Raw genomic sequence first — 13115 nt, 5'->3', positions numbered from 1 at the left:
CTCTGTCAGTTAATAGCAACTATATTGGACAAGAAAGCTACACTATTTTTGCAACACCAAAAGCAAATGCATTAGAACAAGTGACCCTGAGATTTATGTCCATATTCCTGGACATACATTTAAAATTACCATACGATACGGTATCAACATTAGCAACACCTCCCTTTTTGTGAAACCAAGGAACACCTGAAAAACAATGCTGCTTCAACTCAGATAAGCATGTCCGCATTTAAAATCTGCTACGTGCAAGTAACCATGTCCTTAATCTCTGTTTTGAATAAGGATGCTAGCCTCGACTTACTCCTTTGTGGTGTTTTTTGCTGGTGAGAGTCCCTTGTTGAATCATCTCAAGACAAATGACAGTTACAAAAACAGCAAATAATGTTCGTGTTGAATCATTTAATGAAAAATATTATTTTAAAAAAGCAGGGAGACTTTTCAAAGATACAAATGGGAGGTAGACACCTCACTTTAAGGAGTTTCAAAGGCCATTCGTAATCTCCCTTAACACTTAATAAATGGCACTTGAACAATTATTAACTTGGCTAAATTTCAAAAATATGATAAAGGTAAAATGATAATGGTTGTTAAGTCCAAAGATAACAAAGCCAGAAAATTTGAGAGCCTGAAGCATATGAGCATATATAGGCACCTGTAGAGAACACTTTAAGAAGATATGAATAGTTGCTTCTGTTTCACTTGTGTGGAAACAGCACAGAATTAGTATTATTATTATTTCCCTGAGCAGCTCACATCAGATGAGAGAAGATCAGGATCAAACCCAAAATACCAATAAACATCTCCTCCGTGCAGTTACGATTAGCCTGTTTTTCTGCATCGCTGTAGTGACGCCTGTATTTCAGACATAAGGAAACTTTGTCATGTACAGTCTACACCCAAGAAAACAATGATAAACTCAAAGAAAGGAGACAAAAGCATATACTACTATGACACAATGAAGAAAAGTTAAAATTTCAAGTAGGAATCGCTATAAATAAGTGGTTTTTAGATAGTCCTCTTGAAACATTAATTCAACTCAGAACAAAGCCTGTGCTGAAGAAAACCAAAGTATGTTTACTAAACATTATACCTCAAAATAAATTAACAACAACAACAAAATGTAAAAAAGAAAAGAAAACACTTAAGGTATTTTCAGAAAACTGAAGAGTTGACAGCCAATCCTGCCAAATAGAATGCTTGAATTATTTCCTCAAAATTAGTGGTCCAAATCTTATCAAAAACCATTAAATAATCTTTAACTTCTTCTACTAAAACAACGTTAAGTTTACTTCTGTCTTTTTGTCATTTATCTTTCCTTTTAAAAGCCTATGGCTTAGTGTTCACAGCGTAAAAACATTTGCAAATATACAAAAATAAAATTTAATATCAGACAATAAAAAAATGATAAATTGCAAAACCATTACATTATGACTGAAAAGTACACCAGAATTAATCTGTACGTCAGAAGAGATGCTTTGATCCTGGACACGACTTCCATGATTAACTCCTCACCAAAGTTTGTAGTCTTCTTAACTAAATGAGAAATCGTTCATCCACCAAGGTTTTGGATGTCAAATTCTTCTGCCCGACTTTATTACGAATAAACCTGAATATCTAACAACATTTTAGAGAAACTGTATTAATGAAGAAGTACTTAGAACAGCATGATTCAATACCCAACATAAAATAACTACAGATTATATTTGAATCATAAATAATACGAGTGAATTAGGTGCCTTTAGCAATTTCAAAGTATCTTCCGGTATCTTTTCACCTTCAAATATGATAAAATTGTGATTAATTTTAACAGATATTTGTGTTTTCTACTGAAAGCTACTTGTAGTCTCTTCATTCATGACATGCATGTGAATAAAATTAAGCCTATTTTCCAAGAATAAAAAATAATGAGTAACTTCATAAGCTCTCAGTATAATCTCCTGTCACCACATACTGCTTACAGGGTTTAATTATCTAGCTATATAACATTTCATGCCAACCCACATTTTAAAAATACAATTGTATTCTTAATTTGAAATTTACCTCCTGTTGCAAGTACGTTAGAATAGCTGCTAAAACAAAACTTTGGGAAGCCAGATCCACAATGGAGAAAAACAGCATATCAAAGATGAGCAGTGTCATCTCATTGCCATAGTAGAGAACGTCATCGAAAGAGTGTCCTTCATCTACAGAAAAAAGAAAATTTTGAAAAATGATTATTTTTGTGAAGTACAGGTTTGTGAAGTTCATCAGTCCACACTGATAAAGCTGGCAAGAAAAAGGATACTTACAGCAAGAGGGTATCTTGAGAGCTACTTATGGCTTTCCTTTTAAGCAAAATAATACAAGTCTTCACTTATGAAATGGTTTAATACTGACAAGAACAATAGGAAAAGCTTGCATGTGCCACACACAACTTTGTTCACTCCAGAAGTCTCAATCAAATTGTTAAAAAAAGGCTGCGTTGAACAAGAGGCAGACAAAACTTCCTCATCACTGAGATTTTTAACAAGAGCTAACTGTCCCCAATTCAACAAAACAATGACACACATGCTTAAAACCTTACTCAAGAGGAGCTTCAGATATGAGTGTTATCCTTGCTCACCTGCTGAAGTCTTCCAGAAAACGGGTCCTTTAAGCTTCAATTACCTTTTTCCATTGTCAAAACATCTAAAACCACTTATCAACTTCTTTGCTTTGTTACCAAGCACCACTCTCAAAAGAGAAAACACTTAACTACTGAAAATAGGTACTTTTCCTTCTTTCTGCTTTTTCAGAAGAAAGTTTAATGCAAGTTTTATTGGCAACAGCATATTTTCATTACACCTTCATTTCACCATTACATCTGACTTCCGTGAAATCCTGACTTGTATCTAAACTTCTGGGAGCTATGGCTGTCTAAGCCATCAAACAATATATTCGTATCAATGCTTGTACTGACGATGTTTGAAACAATGGCAGTCAAAAGACGAAAGCGGAATATTATACAATTGTCCTAGATATTGGTTATCCGGTAATATTCATTACTAGAGATAGCGCTTTACCGTAACAGGGAAGGAAAGCCCAATGCTTTGATGAATTACGTGCAGCTCAGACATCTGGGATGAGAAAAGACATCACACTACAGCCATGGCTTCTATTTAGTCTGAAAGCATGTGCCACATTCCAGGCTATGTAGCAAGGTTTGTGATTCAAACAAAGGGTTCAGGTTTTGCAGCCCTGGTGTCCAAGAGAGCAGCAGAAGTTGTGCACAGCTCAGTAATCTGATTTGGGCATTGCTATTATATAAGGACAACGACATATTTAGGATGTCTGATGGTCATCTGGTAGTATCAGTGTATTGGATTATGGTTCTGATAAAGTTTGAAGTTTCTGAACAGTGAGGCTAGAGAGCCAAGTACCTGAGGGACTCAAAATAAGGGCTTGCATTGTCACAGATCACGAGTTAGTATTTAGGTCCCATGGAGGTAATGGCCATATTTATGATTAGGTGTAGAATAAGGGTCTGAACTAAGTTTTTCAATCAAAGATGAAGCTTGGAAAGATTATGTTTTGACAGATTCTGAACAGCTCAGGGACTGAGGAAACAGACTGGCATCAGGCTCATACTCTTACTGGTTCACAGCTCATGTTGCATTGCAATGTGGATACCGATCCCTAGGCGGTATGTTAGAGGAGGAGACAACAACTTGGGATATCAGAACCTTGAAATCTTGAAGGTTGATACATGGTTAAGAGCTTTCACTAAATCTGTTCTTACCACATGTACTTGGAAATACTTATGGCTAGGTTTAGCATGGGCTTGGGATTCAGGATGATGCATTGGAGAACCCAAGTCTCCGATTCCACATAGCCCCAGGGACCAGAATCAGAACTTGTATCATCCCTGTTCCTGCTGAAATACTCATTTTGGTGTAGGTATTGGCAACACTTAAAAAGCTTCAAAATAAAATATTCAGGAACCCCAACTACTCAGTACAGTCTGCAAAGATGTGTTGTATATTAACATCAACTATTCCACTAAAGCATCCTCGCTGTGATCAATATCCTCTTTAGAGAAATAGTCTTTCTATATGTTTAGCTGTTTCAAAAGCAATTTATTTCTATACAAAACAGAACACTAAGCTATTTAAATATTGTATCTCTTCTTTCCATTTACAAAGTGTATATTGGATCTAGATAGCAAGTCAAGGTAGCAATTCCTAAACACATACACAACTCTGCACAGTATTTTCAGTTGTCTAAAAGAAAAAAAAAATGCAATTAAGTGACATATTATATACGGGATAAGAAGATGAGAACACCTGTTAAATAACTCCCTTATAAGCTATCATTTAATGACATCTCTTGCTGTAAAACCCGGTTTAGATTGTAAATCCTGTGAAATAAATCTACGTTGAAACCTACATACTTATAGAAGTACAAATGCCAAGTCACAATTTTACCATTGTAAAAAATACTCTTCTCTATTGGCTCCATGAACTCCATGCCTAGAATCCGTTCAAGCAGCAACTTGTCTTTAACAATATAATCCATTTCTTTATGAACCTGTAAGAAAAGGAAAGACAAAACTTGTTTTATGATTACAAAGAAAATGTACTTGTTACAAAGTGGATTACAGCTACCTGTATGAATGAAAAAAGCACTAGTTTATTTCAAGATAAAAACAAACACATAACAAAAAAGGATTTGTCTTTGTTTAAGAGCAGGCTGTACTGCTGGACAGTACTCCAATTTTCTACTTGAATGAACCACTCTTTTGGTTGCCATAAAGCCTTTAACAAGAAGTTTTTAAGCACAAATACTTGAAGAGAAATTACTGTCTTTCTGATTTACAATTTTAAGTCTCTACTTACTACATATATAATTTTCCTTAATATATATTAATATATATCAATACATACGTGATCAATGAAAGAACTGAGAAATTTGTTCATGGCATTGTATGCCATTGTGCTTTGTTCGAAAGTATTTGCAGATGAGTCCAAAAACCTAGCAGGACCACGTCTCTGAAAAATAGTATGATCATGATATCAGTGGAAAAAAAAAATATTTGAAAGAACATTTACAGAATAAAAATGCCTCACTTACTCTTGTTAGGGTTTCATGAATCCTGTCATACTGCAGTCTCATTGTTCTTGAGATGGAAATCTGAAATGTCTGGCCATCTGTGTTTGGTAACAAACCTCTCTGACTACAAAGGTTTTCCTACACAATTGAAACAATTGTTAATTAACATAATTAATGTCATACAAAAATAATAATAAAAGAAGTTAGTGGCTTTTCTTTTCCTCTCTTTCATTTATATACAGTACTTGGTATCTCTAAATATTTGAATCCATTGCACTCTTGGCTCAATTATAGCAAGATTTTCTTAGGACATGAAATCCTGACCCCTGCTGTTACAAAGTCATTCCTCTTTTTACCCATGTTCTATTCACTACCTTCTTTCTAAAACATCTTTTAATATTCATTCTGAAGGCTTTTGTTTCATGTTTATCATTTATTCTGCTTTTTCATGTGCTTTGGATTCCAGACTTTTCCCTATCTTTATGAGATCATTCTTAGTAGATCTCAGGAAAAACAAGAACATAGAAAATTCAACATCTCCATAGGGGAAAAAAACAACACCACCTTTTTCCAAAATCATGTTAAAATAAACAATTCAAAAAATATACAAGAACACATTCAGGTCAAAAATTGTAATTTAAAAGATTCCTTGATGTTTCAATGTTAATTTTCACACGGTTAACTTTTTTCAGATATCAGTAATAATCACATCCTTTGCCTAAAGAAATTTCTTCCTTCTTGTCCATACAAAAATGCAAGATGTCACGAAATTTAGCACAAAGTGCTCCCATCATGCACCAATCATATTAGACATTTGCCTGATCTTGCTAAAAAGATGCAACATACAATGAAAGAGAAAAAGTATTCAAATTAATTTCTGTAAAGGTCAGGTTATGTCATCAGAAGAGGACAACAGATAGAATAAAATAATTTGCTGGAAGAGTTGATGATTCTTTACTAGGAGTTTTTCAGATTTGTCTCCTTATGAAATCTTAGTACACATCTTATTGCATGTGGCCATGAGCTTTTGAAAGGCTTCAAGATTACAAAGATCATATATAAATACACAAAAAAAAATGGTAGAAAAACAGGAATTTTATATCTAAGAATTGTGAAGAAGAGAGAGAGTAGTGAAGAAAGGTGAAGATCTAGTTATAAAAGAACTACTGTGTCACTTATTTGTCGGCCAACAGCTGGTATCTTTTAAATATAACTTGGTATAATGTAATGCAAGAAGAGTTGATCCATAATGGAAACCTTTTTTTAATTAAAATTTAATTAAAAATCCAGACCAAGTGTAAAATTTTGCTGCTTTTACTTACTGCTTCTCTCTTTAGGTTCATATTCATTTCCTCCATATTGGTATCTGCATGTCCATGCACAGAGCGACCATGGATGTAATAGCCAAAGCAGCTGTGTGACAGGAGAAACACTGAAATCTAAAAAAGATGGTGGAAGAGAAGAATACTGTCATTAAATACTATTTTTCCACAGAGATTGGCAGTATCAGCCCTTCCAAAATACGAAATAAGATACCAAAAATAGGTACCAAAATACATATCACAGAAAAATATTTAGCAACACGTTTATCCATGTTTAACCAGAGACAGACAACAGTGCCACGTTTAGTTTATCAACACCAAGGATCAGCATCTAATTCCTCGGAACCAAAAAACATTAAAACAAAGGTATTACCTTTTGTTTTGATTCTGTCATACATAATACATATGCATGATTTCAGCTGAGCTCCTAGGAGGTTGTATGTAATAGAATTTCATTCAGTGTGATATATTGCTTATCTATCACAGAAGATACAAAATTAACTCTTTAGACAACCCATGCACTACATGGGCTTTCCATGGGAAAGGAAAAACCAAGGCTGACAAGGCTGATAAAAGGGGTTAGATCCTGTATTTTTAATAAGTTCTGGCCAAATGAATTAATGCATCCTGTTCTAACTGTACTCTTCTTGCAGTACAAAGCTTCAAGACTCATATTTAAACTAATGGAAGTAGTTCAGCTGTAAATGAAAGTGTTTGAGAAAGGGGGTAACTATTCAGGAGGCACAACCGTGAAGTTCAGCATATGAGGGACAACCAGAAACTAAGAGCAGCAGCTGAACATATACATATTAAATAAAGCCAATGCAGTTGTGCCTAGCCTAGAAGACAGTACTAAAACGCATACCAGTAGAAAGAATGGCAGTAAATGGTTCCATGCCAAATTTCCGTCACAATTCATTACTTTTTAATTCTGTATGAGCATATATAACTAATATAATTTGAAACAGCAACCTAAAAATCACTTCTAGAAGTACATATTGATACTTAAAATTCCAGAATCTTTTTCCAACAGAAATTTAAATGAAATCTTGTACACTGTGCCAATAAAGGGAGTTGAAATACCTCCCTTAGCTGTTAGACAGTGATCTCTGAATAAAATACATGAATAAATATTATTTAATAATGTTAAAACTATCTTATGCATTATTGTATTCAAAATATCACTGTACAAATGAACAAAGAATTACTTACATTGCTCACGCAACACAAATCAACAAATTGATTTAACTTGTCTTCAACAAATCTTTCATAAAACACAGCAAAAAATATAATCTGAAATAAACCAACCAGATATTATTTTATTAGTTCATCGGATTTGAATTTTATGAATTGTAAAGCAATTAACTTCAAAGTTTAATACCCATAAATTAAAGACTTCTGTAGTGGCCATCATTGCATGGGGGCCTAAGAAATGGGATTGACATCCTTCCCCAATGAAATAAAATTGTATTAATAACCTGTTTTTAATTTCAAATGTGAGAGATACTCTAAAGTTGCTTAAAACAAAACAAAGTAGTTGCATAAATTCTCCCCTTTGGGGGATGAAAATTGTGACTAACGAGGCAATCTCTCATAGCTCAGAAGATTCATTTTTGGTTCTAATATTGTACTACACTAGAGAAGCTCAAAGTCTACATCGAGAAAAAAAAGTTAAGAACATACTCAACACTACAGTAAGTAGCATGGATGGCCTAGTGATACATTCTAGTTTCTGAGAAGCAGTCTGAAAAACTGTTACTTCTGTATGTCATACCTGGAGGAAGGCAATGGCTAACCATAGCGCAGCAGACACACCAAATCTTAAAATGCGGCTCCAAGGTGCTATGTAACTATCACTGCTTCTTGTAAGGTTGGAAGAAGAATCCATTAAAGCCAGGTTTGAAAGTCCCACCACCTGAAGAGATAAGATGGTCAATACAAGAGCATGAGGCAATGAATAGCATTAGTTACAACTCTGTTGTTTCCATCATAACAGTAAATAGGAAAAAAACAAACAAGCAAGAAAAGCAGAGCTGGGAATAGCAGCATGTTCATTCTGATACAGCCCAGTTGTGGGATCCAGGATTATTACTGAGAAACGTGATTTAAAACAAATTATAAATACATAAGTTGATATATAAATATACAAACAAACACAGCTAAATCTCATGACAAGTCACCACTGACTTTTGCTGAAACAGTCCAAAAGATTCTACTGATAGACTGCAAAGGGATCTTATTTCAGCCAAACTTCAGCCTTCTGGTCCAATATATTCCAGAGTTAATAATTTCTTTGTTTTCAAACATAAGAAATTGAGTTTTGTTGTTGTTGTTGTTTGTTTTCATAGAACAGAAATATATTTCCTTCTACTGTCCTTATAGCCGAATCGACTTTAAATAAATGATCTAGAAGAAGTTCCCAAATCAAAATGATGAGAGAAAAATTAGGCACTGAAACACTTAAGAGGTGAAAATTTGTGAAAATCATTCAGAACTGAAGCTGCAATAGATCTTTGTGGTGGGTTGACCCCACCACAGCTGGATGAGACAGATAATAGGATGAACAAAAGCAAGACAACTTGTGGGTCAAAATGAAGATTTAATAAGCAAAGATATTGGAAGGAGAAAGCAAAAAAACACACACACACACGAAAAAAAAGTAATGCAAAGCCAGTCACTAAGTACCTCCCACAAGCAGACAAATGCCCAGCCAATCCCCAAACAATGGCTACATACCCAAAAAACCTTCCCTAATCATTTTATTTATTTATTTATTTATTTATTGCTGAGCATGATGTTATATGGTCCCTTTGGTCAGTTTGGGTCAGCTATTCTGGTTGTCCCCTCTTCCCTATGTGCTGTGGGGAGCACAGTGAGGAGACCTTGATACTGTGGAAGCGCTCTACAGCAACAGCTAAAATATTCCTGTGCTATCACTCTTGCAAACAATCCAAAACACAGCTCCACGTGGGTCGCTATGAGGAAATTTAACTCCATTCCAGCCACACACAGTGCAATGTTCAAAACCTTAGTTTTGCTGCCAGTGCTATCTTCTCTGCCCTTACAGTCAACACTGCATTGATGACCAGTGCCAGCCAGAGGCTGCTTTGGTGCTAGACATAAGGCCAAAGGCAAGGGACACTCCCTCTGCACTTTCCAGCTTCCTCCAGCTGATAATTTCCAGGCTTCTTTTCTACTACTATCCAGCCTGTCACTGCGACAAACGAGAGCTCAACTGTCACTTTATCAAAACTGCTAACTGGAGTATTTTTAGCCTACTATTTCGGCTAAAATCTTTCATGACTTCCTCCCCTATTAGTGACAAGAAAGCTCCAGGGGTAAATTCATAGCAGGAATTACCAAGCAAGATGTAACAATGTTTCTCCCTGCTAGTAATAACAGGAGCCTGAGAAGATTGATGTGAGGATGCCAGTTCAGTTTTGGGAATATTTGCTCTCTTTTCTCCCATTCTTTCCTTGTGTCATGGCACTGACGTTGGTCCTGGCCTATACCTACCAAAAATACTGAAGTATTTAAAGAGAAATTTATATTTTTAGCTGTCTTTAATTTAAAAGAAGATAGGAAATTCAAAACCAGAAATATTAAAATGAATTAAGGTATTCAAAAATATGTCAGAGAACCTCAAAAAACATGAACATGAACAACTATATGCTTTAAGAGCACTTACCAAACAGTCCAGAAGAAATAAAACAAAATGATTTTGAAAAGCTAAAGCACAATTTCTCACATACCCTGGAGTTGTAACTAAGGCATACTGCCTTACGTTATGACATCAGAAACAGAACTGGCACATTGCATTTCCTGCTTTATAAAAGGTCACTACAGCCAATTAGCAGGAAGGAAGCTCCTGTTCAGATAAGTATGGAAGCAGAAATAAAGCTGCAGACTGTGGCAGGAGGGAGCAAGTAGGCAAATAAAGAAGTGAGTGTGTACACAAATTTATCAGCCTCTTAAGCCACTTAGGGTAACTCATTAGCTTAAAAAAAATAAAACCAACAAAGGTCTATAAAGTAATTAAAGTTGTGGGGTTTTTAATCTTCCTTAATGAACTAGTGCAATGACACATACATCTATACAAGTAAGAAAGGTATCAAAATAGTTATTTCACCAAGTTATTTCATCTTTTCAAGTGAACTTGAAGGTCACCCATTATTACCACAAAAACTGCAAGGATTAAAATACAGACCATTATGTTATGCTTCAGATGTGAATCATAAAAGAAAAATAACAATTATAAGCGTAGTAGTAATACCTCAAGAAAAAAAAGGACTGCAAGCACTTGAAAGAGGGGATTTATCTTCCTCACTGTCTGAATTTCGTTCCATTCATTGGCTATAAAGTATGTTCTCCATATGCTCACGGGTGCAGCAGCACTTTTTACTGCACCTTCACCTAAGAATAATAAACACATAATAAAGCTCAGAAATTTAACACTTGAGAGCAATATGAGAATTTAACCAAAGTTGTTTATACAAATAAGCATGGCTGGAGTTACCTTCAATTGCTTTAAGAACTTTGCCCTTAGGTCTCTCCCAGTCAATAAAGAAAATATCTATAGTAAGTTGTGAAACCAGTAAATGTAAAAATTGCAGGGCCTATGGAAAACACAGGAATAGAACTCAAAATAAGAACTCAAAGTAAGGACAGCAAGAGCATATAAGCAAACATTAAATAATTGTCATTGCACGTTTTTCATTAAATATAACAAGTAATACACTTGACTATGCTTGAGATTCCAACTTCATTACCAATTTTGATACATAAATTTTAATTAAAGGCCTGGAATAATAGTAGATCATGTGACAATGTCTAAAATTATTAACAAAATACATATAAATACATTCTTATGGAAAAGATGACTTAATTCTTAATTGTCTAACTGTTCCCATTTATGCGCTAATGAAATGTACTGTTCAAGATGCTTAAGAAGCCTACTGAAAATATACAGAAGCATATGCTAACGTGTCTTTAATGTCTGAGGAAAAAATACTTACCTTCAGACTGAAAGCACATGCTACGTATGTAACAAAAGCTTTTTCTTGAGAAGGAAGTGGTAAGAGGACAGAGACAAACTGCTGAGCCTGTAATTGAGAAGCTACATTGAAACACTATGGAAAGCATACAGAACAACATAGTAAGTGATTAAAAGAAAATACCTATTTTAGAAAAAGATCAATAGTTAATGTGCAATTGTTTCAAATTATAAAATATTTTAGCTAACTATTAATGTGACTGCAAACACAATGAAACCTCAGGAAAAGCAACAGGTGATCACAAAAATTTAAGCACACAAAACAGAATATTGTATATAACTTGCCTCAATAGTCTGACCAGAAAGGCAAAAAAAAAAAAAAAAAAAAAAAAGAAAAAGGGAAAAAAGAAATGAATTTTGTGTAAAAATGAATGCAATATTAATAAGTATTCATAGCAGCAAAATCTGGTAGAGCACTTACTTTGAAAAACACAAGCCAATAAATCCCTGTGCCCACTGTGATGATAAAGAAAACGTTGGCAAGGTCTCCAGCATAAAACAGTAAGAACTTCAAAACTGTCTGCAATTATAAAAGCACACTGTACAAATTAGTTAAGTAACATATATACACACTTCTATAAAATGTTAAGCAGCTCATACTACAGGAGCCTCTAGTATTGAAAAGTAGCCCCTGACACCATTTCTCTACTGTGGCCATGTATTTATGGTACATTCAGTATCTGAAACTTTTATGTGCTAATCTTTGTTCAGAGAAAAATGCATAAGAATGACTATGAAAACTACAGCTCTATAAAGACCCTTCCTTGTGAGGCTATTTCCTGAATGACAACATCAGAATCCAAGAAAGTGCAAAAAACCTACTTCCTCAAGTGCTCCCAACTCCAAGTCACAGCTCTATGCAGCGAGGCTAGGTATTACTTCAATTACCATAAGAAACAGAACAGTTGTATCACAGGGAATGACAGCAAAGGTCTCCTTAAAGAGAGGAAAACATGAGTCTTTCGGGGTTACCAGCTATTTATACCTGCAAGTCAATTACAGAGCTTCCTGTACGCCTCTTCCAGCCTGCAGTCTTGAGAAGGGACCGTAACACTGCGAGACCACCTAACACACCCAATGTGATCTGAAGAGAATGGAAAATTATTTGCAGATATTTTTACAAAGACAAGATACAAGCAAATCATGACATCAACAATTAAGGAGCGATACAACTTACGTCAGTCTGAATCTGAGCCTCTGACTGATTCATCTCATAATTGACAGAGAAGGAAACCTGAATATTAAAATGCAAAAAGTTAAATCTAAAGAAATTCTTAAATGTTACAACCATTAAAATCAGTAGTGGTTTTCACATTTTTTACTTGGTGGGGTTTCCCATTTAGGGCTACTACACAGGTGCAACATACGTTTTTTACTGTATACCTCCTCACCTGGTGTGCTACAGTAAGTGCAGTACTAGCATGCGTTGTGCTACATTTAGTGCTGATTTTACCAATGGTAACCCAGGGGATGGACCCATGCTACCTCTAAGTTAAGAGCTGCACCTGATCAGAATCTTTCTACCATGCATACATTTTTTTTCCTTCTGAAAGGAGACACCACAGGTTTGATACTTTCCTTTTATCAGTGTTGTTTAAAAGTAAGTTTAATACAATTGCACCAATATACAAAATCTTAAAATGAGCTCTTTCATAGCTCAGGCACCACTTTTT

General features: G+C 34.9%; 1 protein-coding gene across 1 annotated transcript in view; it reads right to left on the bottom strand.

Moving 5' to 3' along the window:
* Positions 1-379: 379 nt before the first annotated feature.
* Positions 380-13115, bottom strand: part of TMEM67 (transmembrane protein 67) — a 28532-nt gene continuing 15796 nt past the window's right edge. The window contains exons 15-28 of the mRNA XM_035316661.1: positions 12620-12676; positions 12428-12526; positions 11864-11962; positions 11405-11491; positions 10906-11005; positions 10663-10802; positions 8164-8304; positions 7602-7682; positions 6390-6506; positions 5089-5205; positions 4902-5006; positions 4443-4545; positions 2041-2183; positions 380-1614 (exon numbers count right to left, since the gene is read on the bottom strand). Coding sequence (XP_035172552.1) covers positions 1534-1614; positions 2041-2183; positions 4443-4545; positions 4902-5006; positions 5089-5205; positions 6390-6506; positions 7602-7682; positions 8164-8304; positions 10663-10802; positions 10906-11005; positions 11405-11491; positions 11864-11962; positions 12428-12526; positions 12620-12676 — 1470 coding nt within the window. The 3' untranslated portion in view covers positions 380-1533. The remainder of the gene's footprint in view (positions 1615-2040; positions 2184-4442; positions 4546-4901; positions 5007-5088; positions 5206-6389; positions 6507-7601; positions 7683-8163; positions 8305-10662; positions 10803-10905; positions 11006-11404; positions 11492-11863; positions 11963-12427; positions 12527-12619; positions 12677-13115) is intronic.

The sequence above is a fragment of the Oxyura jamaicensis genome, chromosome 2, assembly GCF_011077185.1.
Source record: "Oxyura jamaicensis isolate SHBP4307 breed ruddy duck chromosome 2, BPBGC_Ojam_1.0, whole genome shotgun sequence".
Taxonomy (NCBI): domain Eukaryota; kingdom Metazoa; phylum Chordata; class Aves; order Anseriformes; family Anatidae; genus Oxyura; species Oxyura jamaicensis.
The sequence above is the reverse complement of the archived record's forward strand: the minus strand, read 5'-3'. Positions and strand labels throughout refer to the sequence as shown.